The sequence below is a fragment of the Coloeus monedula genome, assembly GCF_965178545.1.
Source record: "Coloeus monedula genome assembly, chromosome: 1".
Classification (NCBI taxonomy): Eukaryota; Metazoa; Chordata; class Aves; order Passeriformes; family Corvidae; genus Coloeus; species Coloeus monedula.
The window spans coordinates 71,738,595-71,763,415 of NC_138781.1; the positions used below are offsets into that span (position 1 = coordinate 71,738,595).

Genomic DNA, 24,821 nt, shown 5'->3' on the forward strand with positions numbered 1-24,821 from the left:
CTTCAAAATAAGTCCCTGTTCTGAGTACCACAGGCCTTTCAAGAATACACAAAAGCAATGAAAAAACTACTGGGATTGTCTTTCTGGGGGATGCATACTTCATCCCCAAATAATTGTTTTCCAAAACAGTCTGAAAACCTACAGGTCTAGCAGAACTGTTGAGTGTCTACTTTTAGCTTTCCCGGTAGAAGTCCATACACCCTTGGCTTGAGCAGTCTTCAAAATGTCCTATCAATTAAGTGAAAAAGCAGAATATTACCACTGTAAACTCGAACTACAACTAAAAGTTGATCCATATGATTCAGAGACTTTAAATTTATCATAATTTCTTCCCAACAGAGACACAGACTTAGAAACAATCGCAGTTTCAACAGCTGTATCCCTCCGCTCTTTAGAAGAACATTTTGTACCATAGACTAAATGTATGCATCACCCCTTCTTAGCTTACTGGCATTTTCTTCATCTGTATTCTAATATCCAGCCCAGAGAGCTCTTACAGACAGCTCCTTCCTCCCTCCCACTGTCTCTGGTGACAGTGGGATGCTCTCAGGTGTTTAATGACAATTTTTTTTTTTTGTACTAGAGGGCAGCAACAGTGCCACAGTCACCTAGGAAACAACCATCACCCACTGTTTGCAGAACAAACAATGGTACCTTTTCAGCCAGCGCAAGGCAGGCAGGGCAAGGGGCAGCCAAGCAATTCTGGGACTTACAGGAGTGTTAACATATTGCATTCATTCAGTGCGTCAAAAAATAGTTCAGCACGAGGAGCAAGGCGCTCTCAAAGTGAGAGCCTTTGGCTGCACACCACAGACAAGTGCACAGGGCTCAGAAGGTCAAACAAGTCTCCCCAGTCAGCAAGGAGGTCTTTCCCTCTGATTTTTTTACTTGCCCTCCTGTTCCCCTCTCTCATACATACAGAAGGAAGAAAAACACACCTATTTAAACTGATCTTATCCACGAAAAGTCAAGTGTTCAGCTTCCAAGTAGCGCTCTCTGAAGTTTTCTCAGTGTGCCAAAATATTTTAAAGAACTGTTTACCCGCACTTGTAGTGCTTTGTACCCAATGCATCAAGAGCCGTTTCCAGAAGCGTTCCTTGTGAAGTTAGTGAGAATTGCGGTTATTCAGCATTTCAGACCATATGCCTAAGCACTCAAACAGTTATATACCCCTCTCCTCTCAAAATAATTCCATTTTCAGAGAGCCAATCTGCCTGCCTTAAAATACAGACGATGTGTATCTGGCTGAACAGTAACCTCTCAGTGTCTTCCTGTCTCCTGGAGACTTTTTTCACTGCTCAAAGAAAACCCCCCAGCACCAAAGAAGCCTTTTTACCTACAATAACGAGGGGGAAAGCTAAATATTTAAGGATTCAAGTTTTATCAATTTAAACATGCTCACACACAGTGCTTCGCTCTTGCGGCCTGTTGCAAGCAGAGTGTTTAAAGCAGAATGGAAACTGAGGCATCACTTGGGATACTTTAGTGCTTTACAACCTTCCCACACCGGCTCGCAGACACCTACATTGCTGAGAGCAAACTGACAGCAGTCCAGCTGCCCAGCTCATCCGTATGGCCCCTTGGCAAAGGTTTGCAAGGCCCTAAAAACCATGCTGCTGCTTGACTCGTGCATAAAAGGGCATCCAGGTGTGCTGTGAAGGAGTGCCAGGCACAACACGCCCAGCTGAGAACTGCACTGAGGTGATGAGAGCTGTACAAAGGTACAACAAAGCAGCTCTTGGGCGAGATCTGTAGATTTCCACATCACAATATAAACACTTTTCTATAGCCTTCACTCATCTTTCACAGCATGCTCAGCTTTGGCAAAATAAAAAGAAAGAAAAAAAAGGTGGATCACCTTTAGACTGTCAGAAACACTGACTGGTGCTGTCCTGCAAACTAAAGCCTCCAGCAAGCTTGTCCGTGTGGGCCAGCCAGGTTCACTCATGACTACAACCATGGTAGCTCAGTTGAGTCAGACTAACATTACTAAAACCTACCTTAATGTTCATTAAGATGCAGGTTAACACATTAACTGGTCTTGCACAGCCACAAACATGGCTTTGGATATGGTAGGCAGGCTGTACCTTAAGGAGCATCAAGAGAGCTTTTTTTTTTTTTTTTTTTTAATTGTGTTCGGCTAACTCAGTTGACCTCAAACAATTGAGACACACACCCTTTTTGCCTGTCAGGACAGGGTCCTTCTCTGTCTTGCACTGCTGGGACAGGAGAAGTGAAATATGTATGGAGGTGATTCACATACAACCCATCCTTCACTTACTCCTAATAGGGGGTGGAGGGGAGGGAAGCATATGGGTGAAAAGCTGCAGCTGTTCCAAGGCTGTTCCAACCTTACAGCACATGATTTATGGAAAACAAAACAAGAGGAGCAGAAAAGTAGGATTTGAACATTACCAACCTAAAAGAATCATTGTAAATACCTCCTGCTCTGTGCAAGGGCTACCCTGGACTCCATCTGCCTTCAAGGCTGAGAAAGGAAACGTTAAACTTGAACAGCAGCCAGGATTCACTGTCTGCTTCCTAACATGCTTAGATGGGGCAGTTTCTACCTGTGGCAGAGCACAGGCAGGGCACTGCCCAAGCCGTGCTCCTGCTCTGCACTTGGCACTGTCACTGCGAGCGCCAGGCAGAGCCCGGCCGACGAGCAGACACAGCTCTGCCCCGCAGGGCTGCCCTCTGCCCCAGCATCCTCAACCAGCACCAAGTTCGGATGGGAGCGCACTCCTCGAGCCCCAGCAACCGGCTCTGGCAATTTTGGCAGAGGCACGTGCTCCAGAGGGCTCTGACGCAGCAGGCGAGGGAGGCACGGGTACCAGTCGGGACAGGAACACGCTCCTGCACAGGACAGGCGTACAGCGGGCTGGGGCTGCTAAGGCACCGCACCACTGCTCAAACACGGATGCAGGCGCATCCTCTTCGCTCGGGCATCACCGCCAAAACTCCCCGTGGCTGTGCCCAGGGGACCCAGGCCTCCCTGCCACGAGGGCGACGGAGCAGCAGTGGCTGCAGCAGGGCCAGCCCTTCCCTCCCTTCCCCCCGCGCAGCCGCCCCCACCCTCCAGGAGCTCTATCGCAAATCCCCAGGCCGCGCCGACTGCCAGCTGACAGAACTGTTTAGTCAGCAACCAGCCAGAGAGGAGCGGCCGCCCCCCTCCATCCTTCCCGGCTCCTTCCCGTGGTACCTTCCCCGCCGCCAGCAGCGCCAGGGAAAGAAACACTCTCTTGGCTCCCCAAGCCCTCCCCAAAACGGTGAATACCCGAAGCGTTCACATTTCCGAAAAGTTTGTCGAGCTTTGCGCGCAGTTGAAGGATCCGGGTTGTTGTTTTGCCGGTTTTTTTTGCCCACCCCCTCCCCTCGGCGCCTTGTATAACCCTCTTTCACCACCCTGCCCCATCCCCCAGGCGAGAGGAGATCCAGAAGCGCTGCTGCTGCTGGAGGAACTTCCTCCATTTGCTGTGAGAACATCACTCCGGCGGCCCCGCGCCCCGCGCCGCCCCGCAGAGGAAGTGCAACATAATAGCCAGGCCCCAGGTGCCAAGGTTAGCCTGTCCTTTTCCTCTCCCCGGGATGATTTCCACTCCTTTCAATACCAGCCACCCGAAGAGCAAGGCCTTTAAAGTTACTTGGAAAAGTTACGAACAACACCAGCAGCAACAACAAAAAGAAAGCTGAAACCTGCTCAAGGCACCACCACACGGCCTTTGCACACCAGAACGTACGTGATTCAGAAAGGTTGAACCTTTTCTATGAAACGAAAAGTCTGGTTTCATCCATGCACAAAAAAGCCGAACAACTTAAACTGTACTTTTCTAAGTCAGAGCAGCGGCCCAGCCCGCGCCAGCGAGGCAGCAGTACCACCAGCGTAAGGAACTGCCTGTGCTGGCATTCTCTGCCTGCCCAGGGCAGATGTAACAACCACAGCAATACAAGTATCTCAGCTGAAAGGAAAACCGCATCTCAGGCCAGGCTGGAATAATGAAAACCCTAAGCAAAAGGCATGGATTTAATCTAGAAGGAAGATGGAGATCAGCACCCAAACCCTGTTTCTCAGAGCATCAAGTACACAGCTTCCATTCTCTGTTCTGACAACACCTGCATAACTGAAGGCACAAAGTAGTTTTAACAAAACAGGTTTTAATGGAAAGTCTCACAGTATCTTCTTTTCAGTTTGCTTGCTTGGTACAAAAGCATGCATCTGCTTCGTCCAAAATGCAAAAACTCAGTGTTGAGTTGTTGCAGGGAAGCTCCTACACTGGCTCACTTCACAAAATCCTCTGCCTTTCCAGCTGGAACAAGGGGAGATTAAAAGGTGTAACTATGCCCTAGGTGTTATGATGTTATCCATAATTTATGCAGAAACAAAATGTCCCATACTGACATCCCTATAACAAAGCATTTATTTGGCTTATACAAAAGTGTTTCATGGTGAAAAAGTGAAGTCTCTTCCTTCCTCCTCTCCTACCCATAACAAAATACATGCACGCATTCTTTTTTGCCTTTCCTCCCAGCTGGGTATCCATGCAACTGGCTCCAATTCATTTGATTACTAAACTGGAGAACAACTGAGGGAAGTGAAGAGTTAGCAACCTATCTCAGAATATAAGGAGTCACTGAAAAAAACCCAGTCTCCAAATAACTAAGCAATGATGAGGACTGAAGTTCTCTAGAAAAAAAGAATGTTTTAAGTTCAGAACCCCTTAATTCTCTCCTCCACGCTTCAGTGCTAAAACCTCACATTCTACACAGGCTGCCTGCTGCCAAGAGATAGACAGCTGCAATACATAGACACAAAAAGGAGGTGTCTTTTGGCTGGAGTTTTAGATTTCTACATGCTGCCCTGTTTTATATGCTACTCCCTCAAACAATTACAAAAAAATAACTGCAGATATCTAGAAACAAGTGGGACTATTGTAACCGATGATAACTACTGACAGAGCCTGTATTAAATGTGCAGATGCCATAAGGCCCTTTCACAGTCTATGTTCCTCTGCAACAAGACAATTTTCTAGGAAATGTGCTGTTGCAGTCTTTGTACTTACTTGGCTTTTAGCATATGTTTAGTTTCATATCTTATAATAGAAGCCTGGGCATTCCAACAAAACCTACATAAGTCTTCACTCTTTTTTTTCCTTAAGCTGGTATTTCTGGGCTGTGATTGATACTCTTCCCTGGCTACTCAAACCGACTTCTTCCACAAAAAATACACCAACACTGGCAAGGCTGCACCAGATTTGTACCAGTCCAGTCAGAACAAAACCTGGACCACAATCTTACATGATGAAACATGATCTCCTTACACAATATCAAGCATGATTTAGAAAGATACTCTCTCAAGATGGAAATTAATTTGGGAAGAAAAAGAACAGCTAAAGGAGACATCTGATTTCCAGAATTATTTACACAGCTAATGCAGTAATGAGATTTGCATCAAGAGAGCAACCAAAGAATGTGTGATAAGGTGGGAAGATGGGACTATCTTTGCAGCTAAAACTCTCAAGTCTCTTGAAAAAAACAGTGTGTAGTTTTGTGCTGCTCGCACTGAGGGTCAACATCTCTCCAGAAGCTCTTCCCTTCCTTCAGCTGCTCATTCCCAGGCAAGAGAAAGACTGTGATTTGCCTTCCTTTTATTTACCAAAACAAAAGTTGGTGAGGTATGATTGTTCAAAGACACAAAATACTAAAGATGACTGGCTACTCAGAACATTTCAGAGGTAAGGCTTACAGAGAATCCCCACAAACCCCTTGTATCAGCATCTCAGAAGATTACAACAGCAGGAGTAAACTGCTAGAGGTGAGGGGGTAAACAAATTACGAAAACAAAACAACCCAAAAAACCAAACCCCTTCAAGCTGGTTTTGCTGCTTCTTCATCCTGTGATGTCAAATGCCCATTTAGGTTGCCAAGGAAACCATTCTGAAGTCACTAATTCAATGTCATTATGAATTTTTTTAGTTACCACGGCAAAAGACACACCAGAAAAGGGAAAGCTGGGAGGAAATACCTAAATATCAAAAGACTCTTAAAAAAAGCGCATCTTCAAAGAGATAAAAAACATCAAGAACAGATCTCCATTGAGATTTTTCCCTTTGCGTTGTTTGCAGTCACATACCTGGAAGAATACTTGCCTTGAAGTGGTGGAGGGAAGATGCCTGAATACAAGTGGTGTTAAACACAACCTTTAAAGGCAAACACCACAATGTACCTGAAAGACAGGGCAAATGGGAAAGGGAAAAGGGGAGGGAGTGGGGAAAGTGGCTCTATTAACATAAGGCTGCCACTCTTAAGAGTTACTGGAATCACAGTACAGAGATACCCATGAACTGATAGAAGCCACGGAGCAGATGCTCACTCTCACCTTCCAGTAGGCTGGAAGCTAGAGGGCAGGTAAGAAGCCACATGCTAAAAATGAAGCATCTTTAAAAAAATGCAAAATGATTGTGCTGGTTTTTCAGCATCACAACTCCAAGCCAGCAAAGATCCTAAGCCCAACAAACACAGCAGATGCAATTCCTATATACAAGGATAGATATAACAGACATTGCTAATTACCCCCCAACCCATGAAGCAGAGCTTGGATTAAGCTCTGTCTAGAGGAATTCATTAACCCAGCAGCACTGATTCAAGTGCTGATGATTCAAGGATTCATCCTAGCAGGCAATGCATCTTGTTTCATCCAAGGTTGATTATCTTTGCAAGGACCTTGCAAAGATAATCTGGCAAAAAGGCATTCAACTTGATTCTTCCACTTTTCATCCTAGGCCTTGCTTCACTAGGAAAACATGATAGTTCTGATGGTTTTCGCAACAGTCTTTTTAATGATGGTTGCATGGGCTTTTAAAATCTGTTCTACCTGCATTGCAATCAGAAGTCCTGTCATCATCTGTTCTTCTCCCACCTCCTTCTGCCAGCACAGCTAAATGAGCTGCACAGTAAGTCTGCTGAAAGAACTGACCCAGTCAAAACTGAACTTTCAAAAGACAGAGGGACAAATACAAAAAGTCCTTATCAGCTTTCTGGCCTAGCACTTTAAGGCATACCTTTAAGATATTTAAAATATTTATTATTTTGAATACATACCCTAAGAAAACAAGCAATCAAGAAAATACTTCTAATTAAAGCAACATAAACATGCCCTCCTGCTTACACGTACACAATGACTTTATTCTATGTTTATTTTTAGGTTTTCCTGATCTAACACCCAAGAGCAGAGAGAGACCTGCAAAGCATATGCCATACTAGGGCTCCATTCCTTGCCCTCACGTGGCCTTTATGATACTAAATTCAAATTTAAGCTACTAAATGCGTAGAGCAGCAGCAGAGCAATACAAGAGAAGCTCTGAATTCAACATTCAGACCTACAATCACAGCTTGATAGTTCGAAAAAACAGCCCCTGCCTCCTTTCTCCAAACACATATGCTTTCTACTTTCCAATACTGTATCATTCACAGAGCCCACAGTGGTCAGAATTAAGTACCGAACAGCTTATTAGAATGGTTTTACACACAGCAACCTTCGAAGATTATAATCATAAATCAGTACTACCTGATGAACTGGGCTTGTTTCTCCTAAGATCACTACATTTCATCAGTCCTGAGAGGCTTAATACAGGGAGTAAGTAACCTAGATAAAACTGAGTTCCACTGCAAAAGGCTTTCATTACCAGGTTGGAAAGCACTATTGTCACCCTTGCAACTAAGTTCCCAGTTCAGGCAAGTTGGAGTAAAGTTTTCAACAGCTGAACACAAATCAAGTAGTACATATCATTTGGTGGACAGGTTAAGGTAGGGCTTTAAAAGCCAATGTTCCTTTTTAGGCCATGTCAGCAGTGAAGAATGTGCAGCACACACAGGAAGAAAGGGGTTAGCATGACCTGATCTAAACCTCTCCTTCCTCACCCTCCACAAGTGGCTGCATTTCGGCAGCCTTGTAGGCACTGATTTGTAAAGCAATTGAACTAAGTAAATACTAGCACTATGGTTAGTACTGAAGCAAAATTGTTTTGGTTGCAAAAAATAAAATCTCCAAGTCCACCAACATGGACCAGTCAGTCCTACAGGTGGACAAGTGGGTTCACAACTAGCAAATATAAAAAAAGGGATGGAAACACAGTAGAATTGCAGAATATGATGATTTTACCTCAGTGAGCTCAAAACAATTCCTCTGATACCTGCCGAGGATAAACTGATGGATGAATCCTAGACATCATCCCAAATCAGGAGGATTTGGAAAGCGGGCAAACTTTATTGTGGGTAATATCTCTCAATTTAAGTGGAACCTTAAGAAACACCCCCAGAGCCAGCAAGGACAAATGTCCCTTGTCTCTGGTGAGTTGTATTCATCAAAGTTTTAGATACACAGGGCATGCCTCAGGCTGCCATTTATAGGGAGGAAGCAGGGGGGCATATTAAGTGAGGGGATACAGGGACATTGGAAACCAGCAGTATATTTGGGAAGGAAAATGCACCATTTAAATAAGCAGTTCTCAAGCAATCAGGATGGAAGCAACTGAGCCAGACCTACAAACAACCTCACCAATCAGCATCTTCTGACTGCAACTTGCCAATGTGGACAAGGTTTCACAAAAAAGCTGCTGGAGAATCATGGCAGTTACTTGGAAATCTTTAAAGCCTGTCCAAGTATATGTCTTACAGCAATAAATATATAGGCAAATAAAGTATTTTTGGCATGTGCCTGTGCTAGATGTTAACAAGGCAAACCAAAACTTTTAAAAAGCATTGATGAATGTCATAATCAAAAGTATGGAACTATTTCTGCATAATAATGGATACTCAGACTAGGACTCCCACCTGGGAGGAAGGCCACACAGGTGACACAGCAAAGGTCCAGAAAAATCCTGAAAGGTGTGGAGAAGGTTGGTAGCAAATGAATACTTGCTATTTCCCTTAGTACAAGTCCTACATAATATTAAGTGAAAGCATAAAATGCCAGGTCTAGAAAATCAGTTTTTCACCTCCTCTCCAACAAAGCATATGGATAAACTGCAAAACTCACCATCACAACATGCCAAGTGTCAGTACAGGTTCAAAAAGCCACTGGACAAGCTCACAAAAAAGGATTCTTGAACCTAATTACTGTAACTATATTAATATCCCTTGGCTCAAGGGATTCCAGAAGCTGCATGCTGCTACATTAGAAAAGCATCATTAATAGGTGCCCTCTTGCCATAGTCTCTCTTGATAATCCCCACTGACCAGCATCTTGGGCAGGATAAGCTCTGGGTCTGACTTGGTATTAAGACACAGCCAGGACTCCCTCTGGTTTTCAGTTCTGCAGGCAGAAAACGCAGCATGACTTACTCCACAGAGTTTAGCACAGAACTCAAGCACCTTCTGCCACCGATCCAGAGGCACTTCTGTCAGCTTGAGGAAGCATTCTCTGCTCTGAATCCAAGCTTCACTGGAGAAGCAGGTACCAGGAACTGCTCATTCCAGGACAGGGCAGTCCTGAGGAAACATCGCCAGAGCCGCAGCTTCAACGTGATTCAGGTCAGGGTGATTTCAGAGGTTACTGTACCAGGGCTGTCATCCCTGTCTGACAGCCAGTGGTTACTGTGCTTGCAGCAGAGACACGTCCAGCTCCAGAGATGCCCATAATTGAAGTTTTAACTACCACTCAATTCAATTCAAACACAGCAAACTCTGAAGCGCACCACTTGGGAGGAGACACATCCACCCTTCTGCCTCCTCTGCAACATGGACCAAGCCCTTCATCCAGGGTCAGAGCAGAGCAGTAGGACAAGAAACCTTTGGAAAAAAATCTAAGTGCTTTCTGCATCAAACATTTGCCTGAGGTTCTCACCCAGCCAGTAAGTACAGGCATGCTTAGTTCCAGGCCTTTGGATAGGGATAGTGGTTAGAGGCTCATCTGTGGACCACCTCCAGCAGAAGAGCCCAGCTCAGAGCCAGGCCTCTTGTTGGTACTGCCACAGGCCATATTAACTTGTCGCCTTCAATATGCATCCAGCAGAGTTCAGGTCATGGATTTGTTGGAAGTTCATCACTTATTCAGGCTTTTGTGTGAGAGGTCATTGCTGTCAAACTGTCTGCTTTCACAAGCACAAAAGCTCATGTTAAAATGTAAATACTTACAGGTGTTCCACCAGGCACTCAAGATGAAAGTCAGAGCAAATATATTAGTCCTAGCCATATTTTACAATGCTGGTAGTACTCGAATGTCATCTGTTTGTGAACCGAGGTTTTTCATGTGGGTTCATCTGCCTAGACAGGAAGCATGATCTAATGGTGGAGACACAGGACTGGGCTCTTTTCACAGCATTTGGACTCTTCTTCTGCCTCTCTTTTTGTCTCCCTCTGTGACCTTCAGTAAAGAAATTCTTCATGCCACTGTCCCAACTGAAAAGAATGTGACTAGATGCTTACTCGGCCACATATGAGGGCCATGACCCTCTGTCATTTGTCCTAATTACTACAAGAACTCTGGAATGATACAGGAAAAATTAATCCAACTGGTAAAGTTAACCTGAGTTAGCAAAAAGCAAGAGCCTTATAAAAGAGCACAACACCCTCCTCCCCCAATGCCTGTGTCTCACTGTTTGTTTTTCAAGACGGAATCTCTGCAACTTATTATTACATCACCCTTGATGGAGACAGCATTTTGCAAATTCAGCTTTGCAAGAAGCCCGGGTAGACTGGCTCACCCCTGTCCCCTAGATTTGCGTGCTGCATATCACTTTGCAAGCAATTCAAGCACGACTCCTGTGTTGGGACAACACCACAAGACTAGCAGCAGGACTATGCTGGCACAGGCCTACTGGGAAAATCAACTCTCCAGCTGTGGGAAGAAGCAAAGCCGGCAGAGGCTGCAATCACCACGTCACCCTGGAATCCAGTTTCATGTCCAGTCCAACCTCGTTCTGTGATTGAGCTGCGCAGTTCTGGAAAAGCTGGTATCCTCTTCCCTCAGCACTTCCAGCTACATGCCAGATTGTCAGATTGTGACTTTTGGAAACTTCTATGCTAGCTATTAAACTGGAAAAAGCCATCTTTGGCCCAACAGGGACTCATGTTCATCCAGTTCAGTACCTATAACAAGGGTAATTTTGTACTGTGCATCCTACATCATGGAAGTCATGAGACAGCCCCCCCCGCCCTTAACCATGCAGAGGCATCTCCATCAGGGAACCTGGTTATCAACATACCAGGAAAGGCAGCTTCAGTAAACCTCACGCATGACGCTAAGTGCCGTCTCTCTGGAACAACCAAGGGGAGTGGAAGGAAGCTGCGAACAACTGTGTTCTTCTGATGTGCATTCCCTTCCTCTGCTCAAGCACGCACAGGAGGCCAAGTAAGCACACATGACATGCTCCCTGCAGGATGCCACATCCTGCCCTATTTCATACACCATCCCAAGGCAAGCCAGATACTTTTCAAACACAGTATGGATGTTTGACAGTATGATCTGTCACAGTGTGACAGGTTCTCACAGACAACATAGAGGACAGAGGAGGAAACAGCACTGACAGATTTATCCAACAGTGCCAAACTGTTCCTAGCCACTCTTCTCTTAGAAGGAAAGAACCCAAGCAAACAGACATGCTGCAGCCACATGCAAATTTTATGATGCATATTCTTTCTGCTCTTTGCTTTTGGTAGCTTGTGTTAGTTTTATGAATTTCTCCTAACTCTCACTCACCCAAACCCTTCCCATTCCTATAGGAAGTAGAGATCTGTTTAGAAGAGGGAGGTGAAAAAAAGAACCGTGGAGGTGGTTTTATGTACCACTTAGCCCCCTCAGCTGCTCCCAGCCTTGCTCCCTGTCACCCCCCCCCACACAGTACTGTGTTTTAAGGAGCGCTGGTTATGCTGACATCAGTGAGGCTCCGGGGGCCATCTAAGCAGCTGTTCCTGCTCCTGTGTGTGGCCACAAGCCAAATTACTCTGCCTTTTCGGTGATGTTCCCTCCTGCCAGCTACCCCCACTCCCGCCCACACGTCTGTAGGGTGGGGCAAGGTGGCCACTGGCAGCCTTTCCAAAGAAACCTAAGCGGAAAAAAAGACGGGCAGCTTTCATTTCCAGCCTATGGTCAGAAATGCACGGTGATTTTTGACAGCATGCTGTGGATTGAAAGAACTGCAGTTTCTCTTCCTGAAGAGCCAAAGACCAAGTTGCCCTTAGGACTTTGTCACCTAGAGGAGAAAAACACGTGCTCTGCCCTTCCTCTCCCTGCGTGCAGGGACAGCCCACCAGCATCAGAGACCGCTGGGTACAGCTGTTCCCGTTTTAAAGCAGACCCATCCGTGGGGGCAGCTATTCTCCAGCCAAATGATGACAGCAGAGGAGCAGAAAGCTCATCCAGATCGACCCAAGTGCACAAGACGGGTGCAAGAGATCTTCCAGGCGCAGGAAAGGGGGGCCACCGCAGCACATTTTCTTCCCTCTGTTGCTCCCCGCAAGGGCAGGAAGCAGTGTGAGGGCAGGAAAGGTGTGCCAGGCACCTTCTTGGCCCAGCCAGTCCCACGGGGGCAGGTTTTAGACAGCTGGCTCTCTGCAGCCAGTAATCCCAGCGGCGGGGTGCGTCCCCGGGCTGAGCCACAGCCAGATCCGGGGAGTGAAAAGGTGACAGCCAAGCCAACTTCACATACACCCTCAGAGCCTGCAGCTCAGACCCCATGTCAAGATTAGGAAAGTATGCGCACACAGAGAGCACATGAGCTGCCGGAGTACTTTCATTTAACTCTTGCAGACACCGAGTATTGAAGAAGTTTGGGTTCACAGCCACGTTTCTGGCCACTTCCCTTCAAAAGCAACTCTTCTCAGGCTGCAAGAGCTGCGACAATTCCCTGGGCTGAGCAATGACTCCTGAAATAGGTCAGAAGTTTGTGAGGTGAGTTTGGAGCTGTGGCTCACACGGGTTAAAGATTCTGGCTTGTGTCACAAATACTTTTTCTGAAAGTTAAAGGCAGGCCCCAATCCTGAAACACTTCCCTTAACTTTTGCCCATGCTAGTATTTTGACTTTAAAGGAACAACCTGCTTAAGTAGAATTATACCTGTGTTTAAAGTGTCTGCAGGATCAGTGCTTGGCTTGATCCAACCTTGCCACTGACATACATGCACACACACACACACACCAGCAAATTTAGAAAATACCTTGAGAGCTGTCAGGATAAGACAAAAAAAAAGGGAAAAGATGGTAACCCCCACCTATGCACACTTAAAATTTACATGTGTGTATGTTGGAAGATGATTCACCAGGGCAGGAAAAATAGAGATGCCTGAGGGCTATGACTGGAAGCACAAGAAAGGGCCCTGATACTCAAGTTTATCTGGACAAAGGAGAGTCCCAAAACCAAACAGGTCTGTACACTATCAGCACCAGAAACACTAATTCTGGGAGTCACACTTTTTAGTTTTACCTCTTCTAAGGAATAAGAGTTTAAGTACTGTAATGTTAGCAATCTTATACTACAAAGAAACACTCCTTCAGCCACAAAACAAACTCAACTCCTTACTTCTCTGTACTGAGCACAAAAGCAGCACACAGAAACACGAGTTTCCCTGGAACAAACCAGTCAAATTCATTCAAATCTTCCTGAAGAACAACAGGGCAGAACCCATTCCTGTTCCCAGAGCTTATTACAGTAACATGACTAAACATGCTCAGCAGCCCAATGTGATAGGATGCATCCATTTGCTGATGCCAGAGGAAGATGCATGTCTCTTCTACATGGCACTGCTCTCACAGGCTGCTTTTCAAAAGATGTTTTGAGAAACGACCTGCTGCGTACATTCTTAACAAGTCATAGTATCACCGGCTGTACAAGTGTTTGACCTCTACTTGCTATGCACAGTGGACAAAAATCTGACATCAGCTTATTCCAACCTTAGTAACACCAAACTGCTCCTGCAAAGCTGGCTGGAACAGACTACAGCAACGCACCGATAAACTCCCAGACGGACCCCTGGAGTGCTGAAAGTGCAACTAGTTTAGTACATGAGCCCACGTGTTTTAAATTTGGGTTGGTTTAATCCAAGTAAGTAACCTGATTAAAATGGGATTCTTCTCTGGAGGTCTAATTTCTAGATGTTTCCATTACTCCATATGCTTTAATGCTGTGTAAACATAACGAATGATACATACATCACTTTTGGGATGATTTAAGAATTCAGTTTAAAACTACAACACAAGTCATTCAAGGCAACAGAATTGAATTACTTTGTGAATGGTAAGAGCTAGCAACTGCATTTCATTTCAGTCTTGGAAAGGTGACATACTGAGGGGGTGACATCTTTCTATTCCCAGTTTCTTCTTCTAATTTCCTAATTTCAGAACCCTGACATTTGTCACTTTTACACACAGACCTAAAGCAAAACGAGAGAAGGATGTGATTTGACTGATGGTTTAAAACACGTATTAAAGCTAGGAACATAATACTTCTAAACCAAACAATCAGGCAGACCTCTAAGCATACGAATATACTTGCACTTATACTGCCTAGAAAAGAAATCAATAAATAATCTGTCCGTCACGTGCAAAGCAGGCATTTATGAGAGCTGCCCAAACGCTGCTTTGCAACCAAAGCTGTCTGTTTATAAGGAGACACCTCAGCAGGAGCAGTGCAGGTTCCCAGCATGCCTCTACCTTGATATCTGTAAAGGCTCCACCATGGGGTAAGAAGATAGTTATAATTAAACATTTATACTAAGGTAGTGCTGTGCAGGTCGGTTCCACAGTGTGTTAGGTGGCTTTTCAAAACTCAGTAATTGAACGCTGATCCCTGCCCTGAAGAGTTTACAGACTAGGAAATCAAAGCATAACACTTGGTATCTGTACACCAGGAATTAAACAAAGACCACCACCAGCTCATTTCCTGGGTCTTTGGACTAGGCAGCTCACATAAACAGCCATTACCAGAAATAGTGGAAATTTTTAAAACAGCAGTCTGAACTTTCCTAATCCACATCTGTCCAGCTCTGTTTGAATTAGTAGCTGGGACATTAACTACAGCATGCAATTTGCACAATGCTGCTGGCATCTTCTTGTCCAGTGTAGATTATTTTTGGCCCAAATACTTTTTAGCAATCATTTTGAAAAGACAGCGAGCACACAAACGGAAACATTTACTGCAAGTCAGTCAGTTCAGGCCGTGCAAGCATGAGAGAGGCTGCCAATGCATGAGGTCGAAAGTCAGGCAACAGCAGATCCTTCTGTCCTGAATCTCCAGGACAACCCCAGGGAGGCATCAGTACATCTACAATGCAGTGCTAGCACACGTCGGCTCTCGGGCAGACCATGGCCACATGCAAGCCTGTGGCCTATGTGGCGTTGCAAAGCCACTAACCCACATCTTTTTCTATGGAGATTAAGAGTTACGCAATGGTGCAAATAAAACCTCTGGCCCCAAACACACAGGGGCCATCTCTGTCCCAGATCCATCCTCAGGGAGAATTCTCTACATTCCCATTTTCCTGCAGGGAAGGACAGGCCTGGGAAGGACAAGTCCTCCTCCTACTCACCGGACTGAATACACTCAAGAAAGTAAACGCACAGCCTCTAGGATTTAAAAAAGGATACAGCAGTGGCCACACTTTCAATGATGGCCAAAACCTGGATGGATTAGTAAAAATAGGCTATTATATCACAAATCCAGTTTGCTGTTTATCAAACAAGCTCCTAAAACAGATGCACTGACTTTGTTACTACACCTGTAGGAATTTCAAGCACCAAAAAATACAAAGACACTATTAGTATTTCAGGTTTTTTTTAAAGTTTCCTGGCGTCTTTCATGCTATGAATGCTCAAGAGCTTTCAGCTGTATATACCCCACATAAAATCTTAGTCCAGAGAAGCCTGAAAGAATTTTGCTGTTGATTCAAATGAACACACGTTTTCCACTTCTACCTGCTATGTGCGTATCTATTGATTTATTAAACATGGAACAGCAACTATAACGGGGCATGATCTGTGTTCTTCTTGATCCACTTAATTGTTCTGTGAACACCTCAACTTTAATTTGTTGGCTTTTGAGCACTTAAAATGAGTAACCTTACTATTTATTGCTAACTTTTTTTCTTTCTCGAGGGAAAAGGGAACCATGGAAAATCCTCAGTCACTAGATTTAAAGAGCTTACAAGTTCCAAAAGCTTTGCAAGAGATTGGGAACTGTTTTAAACTGCAGTTACTGAGGCTGCAGAGTTTACAGGATCCACCAGATCCTTCCTGCAGAGTTTATGATCTGCATGGCTTCCTCCCAAGGTAACCAGCATCCACTCTGAGGTACAGATCATTTCCCTCACCCCTAGAAATTCACCCCTCGCTTTGGCAAGCCACTGCACGCTCAGCAAAAAGACACTGCCATTTTGCAGAAAGGAAGAATGGAGACAGAGGATGGAGAATATTTCTCCCACAAAGTGTAGGTAACACTGATATGAAAATAAATTCTTCACTTTTTGAACAAAACCAGTTTCCAACAATAAAGCAAGTTTACACCAGGGAAACTGGGGCACTGTGATCCAGCTCTCTTTACCCCTTTTGCAACATGGACAGTCAGGCTCCTGACAGTTCAGAGACTGACAGGAGATCTTACCAAGCAGAAAAGACACCTATCTGCTGTAAAGGCTGGGAAGTTGCTCCAAGACTTGTTCCAGAAGTTGCCAATGACCACAGTCTTGAAAACCTTACTTGGAAATATAGTAGGATGTACTTAGCAACACCTGGCTGGGCCATCTGATAAGGAAAAAAAGATAAGTTATACCTGCAGTGGTTAGAAAAACAGACCAAAAGAAATATACTCTCCAACTAAATACAAGACATAAGCTACATCTGTGTAGAGAAGCACTTGTCACTGCACTCATAGCTCTTCCCCTGGAAAATACAGTCAAACCTCACAAATGGAAGCCCTTAGTAATCCAGCTACAGCTCTTTTACAGCTGGCTTCTATGGCACATGTGCCCACTTCCTGAACCTTCAGTGTCTTGCTTAGAAAGCAAGCCTCCTTCTGCAGCCCTCCTTCCTCCCACCCAAAGCATAAGGATGTACACACAGCTAAGTATGGTAAGCTATCCAGCTGAAGACCAGTTCAGGATACCTTAATGCTTTTGGGGAGAAGGAGGGGATGAAGCAGGGGAGCACATGCATGAGAGGCCACAGACACCTCGTGTGTTTCCTCAATACACTGGCAACTGCATCAACATCAGAAAAAAATGCACACTTGAATGAGGAACAGCACACAGGTATTCATGACCTGGATGTTTTTCATGTTCTCAAAACACAAAGAGCAATGAGATGTGATGACCTTAATTTAATAAAGAAAATACAGTCTGTGTAACAAAAAGAGGAACTTAAACTAGGATCTTTCCCCTACCCAAAACTGTGAGTGGTTCAAATTAAGAAGGAAGTAGTGCTGCACATTGGAGCAAAATCCAAAGCAGTTCTCCCTTGTCCAAGCCCTAATGTTACCAGTGTGAAGGAGTCCAGCCTGAGCACAGCAGTGTTTATTGCTGTGATGCAAGAGTTCTAAGCAAAGCACTCCCAGGTACCGATACACCTGAACACTGACATCACCTGCTGTATGAAACAGGACTAACAAGGGCTCCAGTTAAAGCCAGCTAATCACACACAATAAAAGCAAAGGCCAGCTACACTTCAACGCGAACTTTTGTTTCGCTCATCCTCAGACAGGAAGCACATACCTAAATTAACTAAAAAAAGTTTGTCAGTGGCTGATCATCCTCCATTTTCAAAGGACAGATGATGCAAGCCCCCATTCCTAAAACACCTACGAGTACATTTGTGCTGTTTCAAGAAAGCACATCCTAACACCTGTTGAAGTATCTACCAGGAGATGCCAAGTGGAGAAGTTCTACATGTATGACAGGCTGGCCATTCCACTATTAATCACAAAATACCTTTTTCTTTTAGAATCAAATTAACAAGTCACTTGGTCACATCACCACAGAAAATTTCCAAGATGCTTAACACATTTTTTACCCAGAGCTGACAGAAATTACACTGTGAAGCCACTTGGCCATTGTGTGCAAGCACCTTTCCCACACTTTTTCAGAGGCCTACAGAAATAACATCCCTTGTGCAAATGGATCTTCAAAGAAATTTCAGAGAGCAGGATGTGGGGATGTCTTCTTCAAAAGGAAAAGGATCTCTCAAAATCCTGAGATAATATAAGTAAATAAGATTAAATAAAAAACATTTTTACTCAGGAAGCTTAGATGCAGGAAAACTAATTTGAAAGTTGCATTCCACATGCTTCTATGGGAAGACCTGCAAAGGAGACAGAAGAGGTCATCAAGGCCTGAAAGGCCTCTCTCTCTAATGGTCCTTGGAATACCTGTTTTAGCTCAGAAACCTAACAACGCCCTGGGGGATTTTGACAGTTTTTCTTTTCCCTTGCTGTAACACCTCTGTGGATGGCTGGGACTGCAGATGAATCCTGTTGTTGAAACAGCTGCCTCTCTCTACATCTTTAAAGAGGTATTCAGATTCCCTTAGCCTTACTTAGTTGAATCACTCTGAATAAACAGTCACCACCCATCAACTACGTATTTTTGTACAGTAGCTAGTCAAAGGCAACGACCTTTATTGATTGCTAGGCTGGCCAACCTGAAAGCTGAAATGTTATTATTAAAAAAAAAAAAAAAAAAAAAGAAAAAGCAGGATACACTTGAAGGCCTGTGTTGTTTCGAAAGGCAGCACAGGTCCAGGCGTTGCTCAGTGACATCAGGACGATTCCTCTCTGACTGCAGGAGGCTGCTCTAACAGGTTTCATACCAGCACAGCCACAAGCCAAGTATCCCACTGACTCTTCTCCCTTTTGTCCAGGCCCTTTTCCTTGTTCCAACCTTTTTCCGCCATCACATGTACGAGCCACCCAACAGGAGCCCAGAGCATGTGCCCCAGCTGGCAATTATTTCTACTCTCAATGTTTCTAATACAGCATTAGCACAAGCTCTAAATAAGTTCTCTCACCCTGCTTCAAGTAAAATGCTGAAGGAAGGAGGGTGAGATGCTGCGGTACTGCTGTCTCAGAAGTTTGCACTCTTTTAAGTCACTGGCCCTCAAATGTTGCTATTCAAAACAGAGTGGTATAGGGTGAGGTGGAGGGAACACCTTCAGGTGGGAAAAACATCACTGGCAGACATCAAAGATAAGCCATCATCAGATTTCTTGCACCAAAGAAGAACAAAGAGTCAATGCTCCTGAAATTCCTGTTCAGAAGTACCCCAGAACAGAGCCAGCACTTCCCACCTCAGCCAACCTCACCTATGTTCATTTGTAATCAAACACTGATAACCAAACGTGGCCTGGCAAAGCTCTGCAAGTTTCAAGCCAGTCCTGGCTCCACACAAATACCTAACTTTTCAGTGTATCACCAGAGAGTGACATTCCCAAAAATACCCAAGTCCTGCCTTTGAAATCACTGCCCGTAAAGATTCTTCTAAATATGCAGGGCGGGGGGGTGGGGGTGGGGGGTGAGAGGGGGGGAGCCACAGCTCCCATAGGTGCTGGTTTATGTAGGATATTAAAAAGAAAGCAACAACCAACCAAACAAAATAAAACAACACACACAGAGAAAGGATTCCTCATATGGCTCCCCTAAAGAAAATCTGTTTTAACTGCTGAACAATTAGTCCAGTCAAATCTCCCACCCCAAAGCAAGAAAAAAGCTGTTGCACAGTCTCAGAAGGCAATTCCTTCTCACCTTCAAAGTTTACATCTGCTCCTTAAGACACTTTCCAGCAAAGCTGCAGGGTACCTGAGCACCATCCATGATAAAGCTGTTCTCAAAAGAACATGAAGCAGTTCCTGGCCCTTTTCCAAGATGTAGAATACTGTTGAAAAGGCGTATTTTAAAGCTGTAACCCTATGACTGTCCATCTTGCTTGAATTCAGAAAGGAGCTAGAAGACAGAGAGCAGCAAGTATTCTCACTAGCATCGGGAGAACGAAAAGCAGCACTACCATCCTCCTCTACAGACAATTATCTCCCAAGAAAGAAGCTACCATATCAACAAGGCAGCCGTCGCAAACTGGTCTAGTAACACGGTCCAGTAATACACTCATTTCAAAACAACCTTTATCGTGCTGAAAGAGGAAGACATGATTTCACATGTTTTAAGAGTGTACACCTAAAACAGAGATTTCCAAACTTAGGCATCATTCATCAAAAAGTTAAAAGGGGCTTTTTCCACACATGCATAGATTTCAGACTAACAGGATTTACTTGTTTTCTGCCTGTTCCTGGGGAACCTCTGCAGTTTCTTTTTTCCCAAGACTGTCCCTACAGGCTGCTATCCAACATACATCAACTGGAGCAACAGATAACTCTGGAAGGACATTTGCTAAGGGCACAAATTGAGGGCCCGATGTTAGTAAAATCTAGGCATACTGAGGGAGGGTAGAATTACTCCTGTATGTAGATAATTTGAACATTTGACACAGTCCCCTGGAAAGCTTTAGTTATGCATCTAAGTATTTTTTTTCAGGTGTCTTTCTAGCAAAAGGTGTATTTTAAGTCAATTAAAAAATTATTGCAACTTAAAAAGTGAATCCTTTTCAAAAACACTCAGGTTAATTTTAGCATCCTTCTGTTTAGCTGCTTAGCAACACTTATCCTATGACCTTCTAAGCACCACCGACTTTTACAAGGGATAATGAATATAACCAAAGGGATTTATCTATATGTTTTTAATCTATACAATGTAAGTACCTCAACAGTTTTTATTTAAATGAGAAATCCAATCCAACTGAGAGCAATTCAAACTATTTCTGTTCAAGAAAAAAGTTTCACAGACTAAAGTCAAGCTACTGTTATGACTGTAGTGTTACTTCAACATAGGCAAAGTGATAATATCCTTAAGGAGTGAGGAAAGCAGTACAGAAGTCAATGTTCGCATGCTTTGGGAAACACTGCATTTGTCTGTGGGGATACCAAAGGAGATCACACATACTATGAACAGGTAATGAAGAGATTCTGTTTTCCCAGTTTTGAAACTTAAAGTTATCTCCCAATCCTCAATCAAAACAAAAAGCCATTTGGTCAGAGGGTCACTGAATATTGTAAAGAGTTAAGAATGGGCACACAACCTGGCGAGTGAAGTCAGAAAAAGATGCTTCATTACACTGAAATCTGCAATTAAAGCTTCAAACACCCAGGTCCAGGTGGGAAAAAAAAAAGCAAATCAAAACCCAGAAAGACAGTCAACAAACAGCCTGCTATATTATGTCTTAATACCAAGCCAAATATATATTTATATATTCTTTAGGATTGTTAGTTATCAAAAGAAGTGTGTAAGAGTGGCTACATAAATAGTCACTTCTGATGAGCAAACAACACTTTGACAATTAGAAGCTGTCTGTGAAATGAAAGCAGAATAAAAGTTTACTCGATTGCACTTAAAGGATGATATTTTTCCAACTCATGATAGGAATTCAGTTCCAAATACGAATGCCAGGAGGAGGAAGGTGAGGGAGCAAAAGAGGCCACACTTAGTTGAGAACAGCTGCCCTGAAGCATAAGAGGCTGGATGCATCTCTGCCGGCAGGTGAGGGAGAGCCCTGGTACTCTGATTGATTGGATGATGGATTCATGCTGTTTCTGGGTTTCTAACAAACAAAAGGGCCTATTCTTTCCTGGATGTACCCAACTCCCGTTAAGGCTAATCGGCATTATGCAGGCACACCAAGAAAAGACTATATATCCTTAAGTCTTCAAAGAGAAAATTAAAACCTAAAACAAATATGGCTGGCCTGACCCTGAGTCACTGCATCCCTTTCACACACGCTGACCCTGTGGAAAACAGGAACTGCGGTAACAAAACTCGGTGCTTGTGTCAAAACGACCGACCTCAACGAAAAAACTTCAGCCATCCTAACAGCTGTCTACTGTTCGCTATAGGGGTGACAACACGGTGTTATTTAGCAACTGCTCCTCTTGTTCATAAGCAATTTATTTTTCAAAGGCATGGAGCTGGATGTTGGAATGGGAGGAAACACCCACTGCATTTGCTGTCTCTCCTAGACCACTGCCCCCAAATCACACTGAACTAGATGTTTACTTTCTCGAATAAGTAAATACACTTGATCTTATCGCCAAGAGAAGACAGGCGAAAGAGGGAGTTGGGATTAAAACTGAATGGTTGGTCTCCCCCCCGCCTTCCCTCCAGCAATCAGCCCAGCGGCTCCCGGGCAGGATGCTGGCTCCTCGGCGAGCAGCACCAGAGCATCAGCTGCGGGCCGGACACCGCGGCGCGGCCGTGGGAGGGCGGCGGGGCACGGAGGCGCCCGGGCCTCCGCGGGGTGCGCAGCCGAGCAGAGCGGCCCGGGCAGGGAAATGTGCTGAGCCAGGAGAAGCGCTCTCCTCCTTCTGCGCAACCCCGCGAGGATGCCGAGCAAGCGAAGATATCGCAGCCGAGAGGTGAAACAGTGAAAATTATTTAAAAACGAAAAAAAAAAAAAAAAGAAAAAGAAAAAACCCAAGCGTGCGTGCAGAGGGAGGCGGGGGAGAAGTGCAGGGAGAAGAAGCCAAAGGAAACTTATCTGCGACATGACAAAGTTCAATCCACCGCCCTCCCTCCTCTGCTGAAAAAAAAAGTTGCAGCATCTCGGCGCGCCCCGCTCCCCGCCCGGCCCGGCCCGCGACCCCCGCGCCCCCTCGCCCCGGGCGGATGGGGCGGGGGGGGGATGCTGAGCCCGTGTGTTACGAACTGGGCAGGAGGAGCTGCCTCGCATCCTCAGCGCGGCCCCCGCGGCGCCGCCGGGGGTGTCCGGCCCGTAGCAACGGCGATGGGGAGGGAGCGCAGTCGCCCAGAGACGGGGCTCGGCCGGCTCCCATCCGCACCGGGCACCGCGCCGGGGGGGCGGCCGCCGCGCCGCCCCAAACTTTGTTTTCACCTCAAACACCGCCACTGGAGGGGGAGGTCACCTCTGCCTCGCCGCTTCTCCCCCCCGCCAAGATGGGGCTGAGGGGGGCGAAGGCCCGGACACCCCTCCTCAGCTTCGGATGCTGCCCGGCTCCTTCCTGTAGTGGTGACGCCGCCCAGGCGTCCCTGCCCGCCGCTGGCCCCGGCGCGTAGGGATGTGTTCCTGGCACCGCACAAAGGCAGCGGGACGGGGGGGACCCACGGGGGGCAGCGCCCCCCGCCCTACCCAGGCACGGCTCCCCCCGCCCCCGCCGCGCAGGCCGGGAGGGGAAAGGACACGCACGTCCCTACCGGGACGGGGGGAGGAAGGCGGGGGGGCGGGTGGAGAAAGTGGAGGAAAGGCGAAAAAAATCAAATAAAGTAAGAAAGAAGGGTTAAAGAAGAGAGGGGAGAGGTACCAGGGGGGCGAGGAAAGGCAGGCGCGGCCGTCCGGCCCTGCCGGGGGAGCGGAAAGTCAGCGGAGAGATGCGCGGCGCAAGCCGGTTCTACCTGCGAAGAAGGGGCGCCTTCATCCCAACTTCCCAGCTCCGGCGCGGCCCTCCCAGCCGGGAACAGCGGGCAGGGGCCGCCGCGGGACCCGCCGCCACCGCCGGCAGGAAAATAAGCCCGAAGGAAAAGTTAAAAGGCAAGCTCGGGAGACGGGGGCGAGCCGGGCTAGAAGATGTTGCTTCCTCGCAGCCCCATCCAAATTGTGGCAGTGGCTGGTTAAAAATAAACTTTGCAGCAGGAGGGGGGGGATGATCTGGCCGGATTCCTGAGCTCAGACGGTTTAATATGGATGAGCATCAGGTCCTGAAGGCAAAACGCCGCGGCTGGTGCCGCTGGTTGGTAGAAAGTCTGCAACAGGGAAGGGGAAAAAAAAAAAAAAAAAAAAAAAAAAAAAAAAAAAAAAAAAAGCCAGGAGCCGCGGAGGGAGGAGAGGAGAGGGAGGAGCGGGGGAAGGGAAGAGGGAGGCTACACGAACTCATCATCATCTCCACCGCTGCCAGCCAAACTTTTTTCCTCCTTTTTTTTTTTAAGGAAACTTTCCCCCCCCCCTAACAAGCATTTCATTTTTTAAGTAAGTCGCACGACCAGCCGACACGATGCAACCTCCTCACCCCCGCGCCTGCCCCCTCCCAGAAGTTTATTTTTCCTCATCTTTCTTTCTGCCCCCCACCCCCCCCCCAAGAAAAAGAAAAGAAGAGAAAAAAAAACAACCTGATCCCTCCGGAGTTAAGGCACGCTCCTGCCCTTTGTGAGGGAGCGCGGCGACCGGGCAGCCCCGCGGTACTTACGCCGGACTTTGCTGGGGCTGGGCTGCTTGCGCCGCGACATGCCGGGAGGATGGGCCGCCGGGGGGGCGCGGGGGCGCGCCGGGGGGAGCGCGCACGGGAGGGAGCCGCAAACTTGTTCCGGAAAAAGGAATCAAAATGGCGTTTCTGTGGATGTGCAAAGTTCATCAACTCCGCGCTAACTTCCCGTCCTCCGCGCCTCCCTGGAGGGGAGAGATGGGCACGGTTAGGGACCCCACCGCGCCGCGCTCCGCGGGCGCCCCCGCCCCCTGCCCGCCCCCGCGCTGCCCCGCGCACCCTGATAAGGAGACACATCACGTGTCGCTCCGGCTCCTCTCCCGGGGACGCGCTACCGCGGCAGCAGCAGCCTGTTGCAAATAGCATCTCTAACTCGCCCTCGTCGCGGGGAGGGAGGGGCGCCTCCAAGGAGAGGAGTGAGCACAACTTTCCCCCCCACCCTTCCTCCGTCCCTCCCTTCTCCGCCCGGCAGCGCAGCAGCGGGATGCCCGGGGCAGGCGCGGGGGGAGCGGGGGGGCGGCCAGGTGCCACGCGGCGCCCCGCGCCCTCCCGCTGCTCCGGCGGCCGCGCCCGCGGGGCTCTCCCGGGCGGGC

The 24,821-nt window shown here is 46.5% G+C and overlaps 1 protein-coding gene across 4 annotated transcripts in view; it reads right to left on the bottom strand.

Moving 5' to 3' along the window:
* RREB1 (ras responsive element binding protein 1) overlaps nucleotides 1-24,467 on the bottom strand; it is a 122,188-nt gene extending 97,721 nt beyond the window's left edge. For 3 of the 4 annotated variants that reach the window (XM_082294421.1, XM_082294422.1, XM_082294428.1), the window contains exon 1: nucleotides 24,214-24,467. In XM_082294421.1, the coding sequence (XP_082150547.1) occupies nucleotides 24,214-24,253 (40 nt within the window). In that variant the 5' untranslated portion in view covers nucleotides 24,254-24,467. Of the gene's footprint in view, nucleotides 1-23,425; nucleotides 23,585-24,213 lie in introns of those variants that run through there. The other variant, XM_082294423.1, reaches the window with a different exon arrangement.
* Nucleotides 24,468-24,821: the final 354 nt, after the last annotated feature.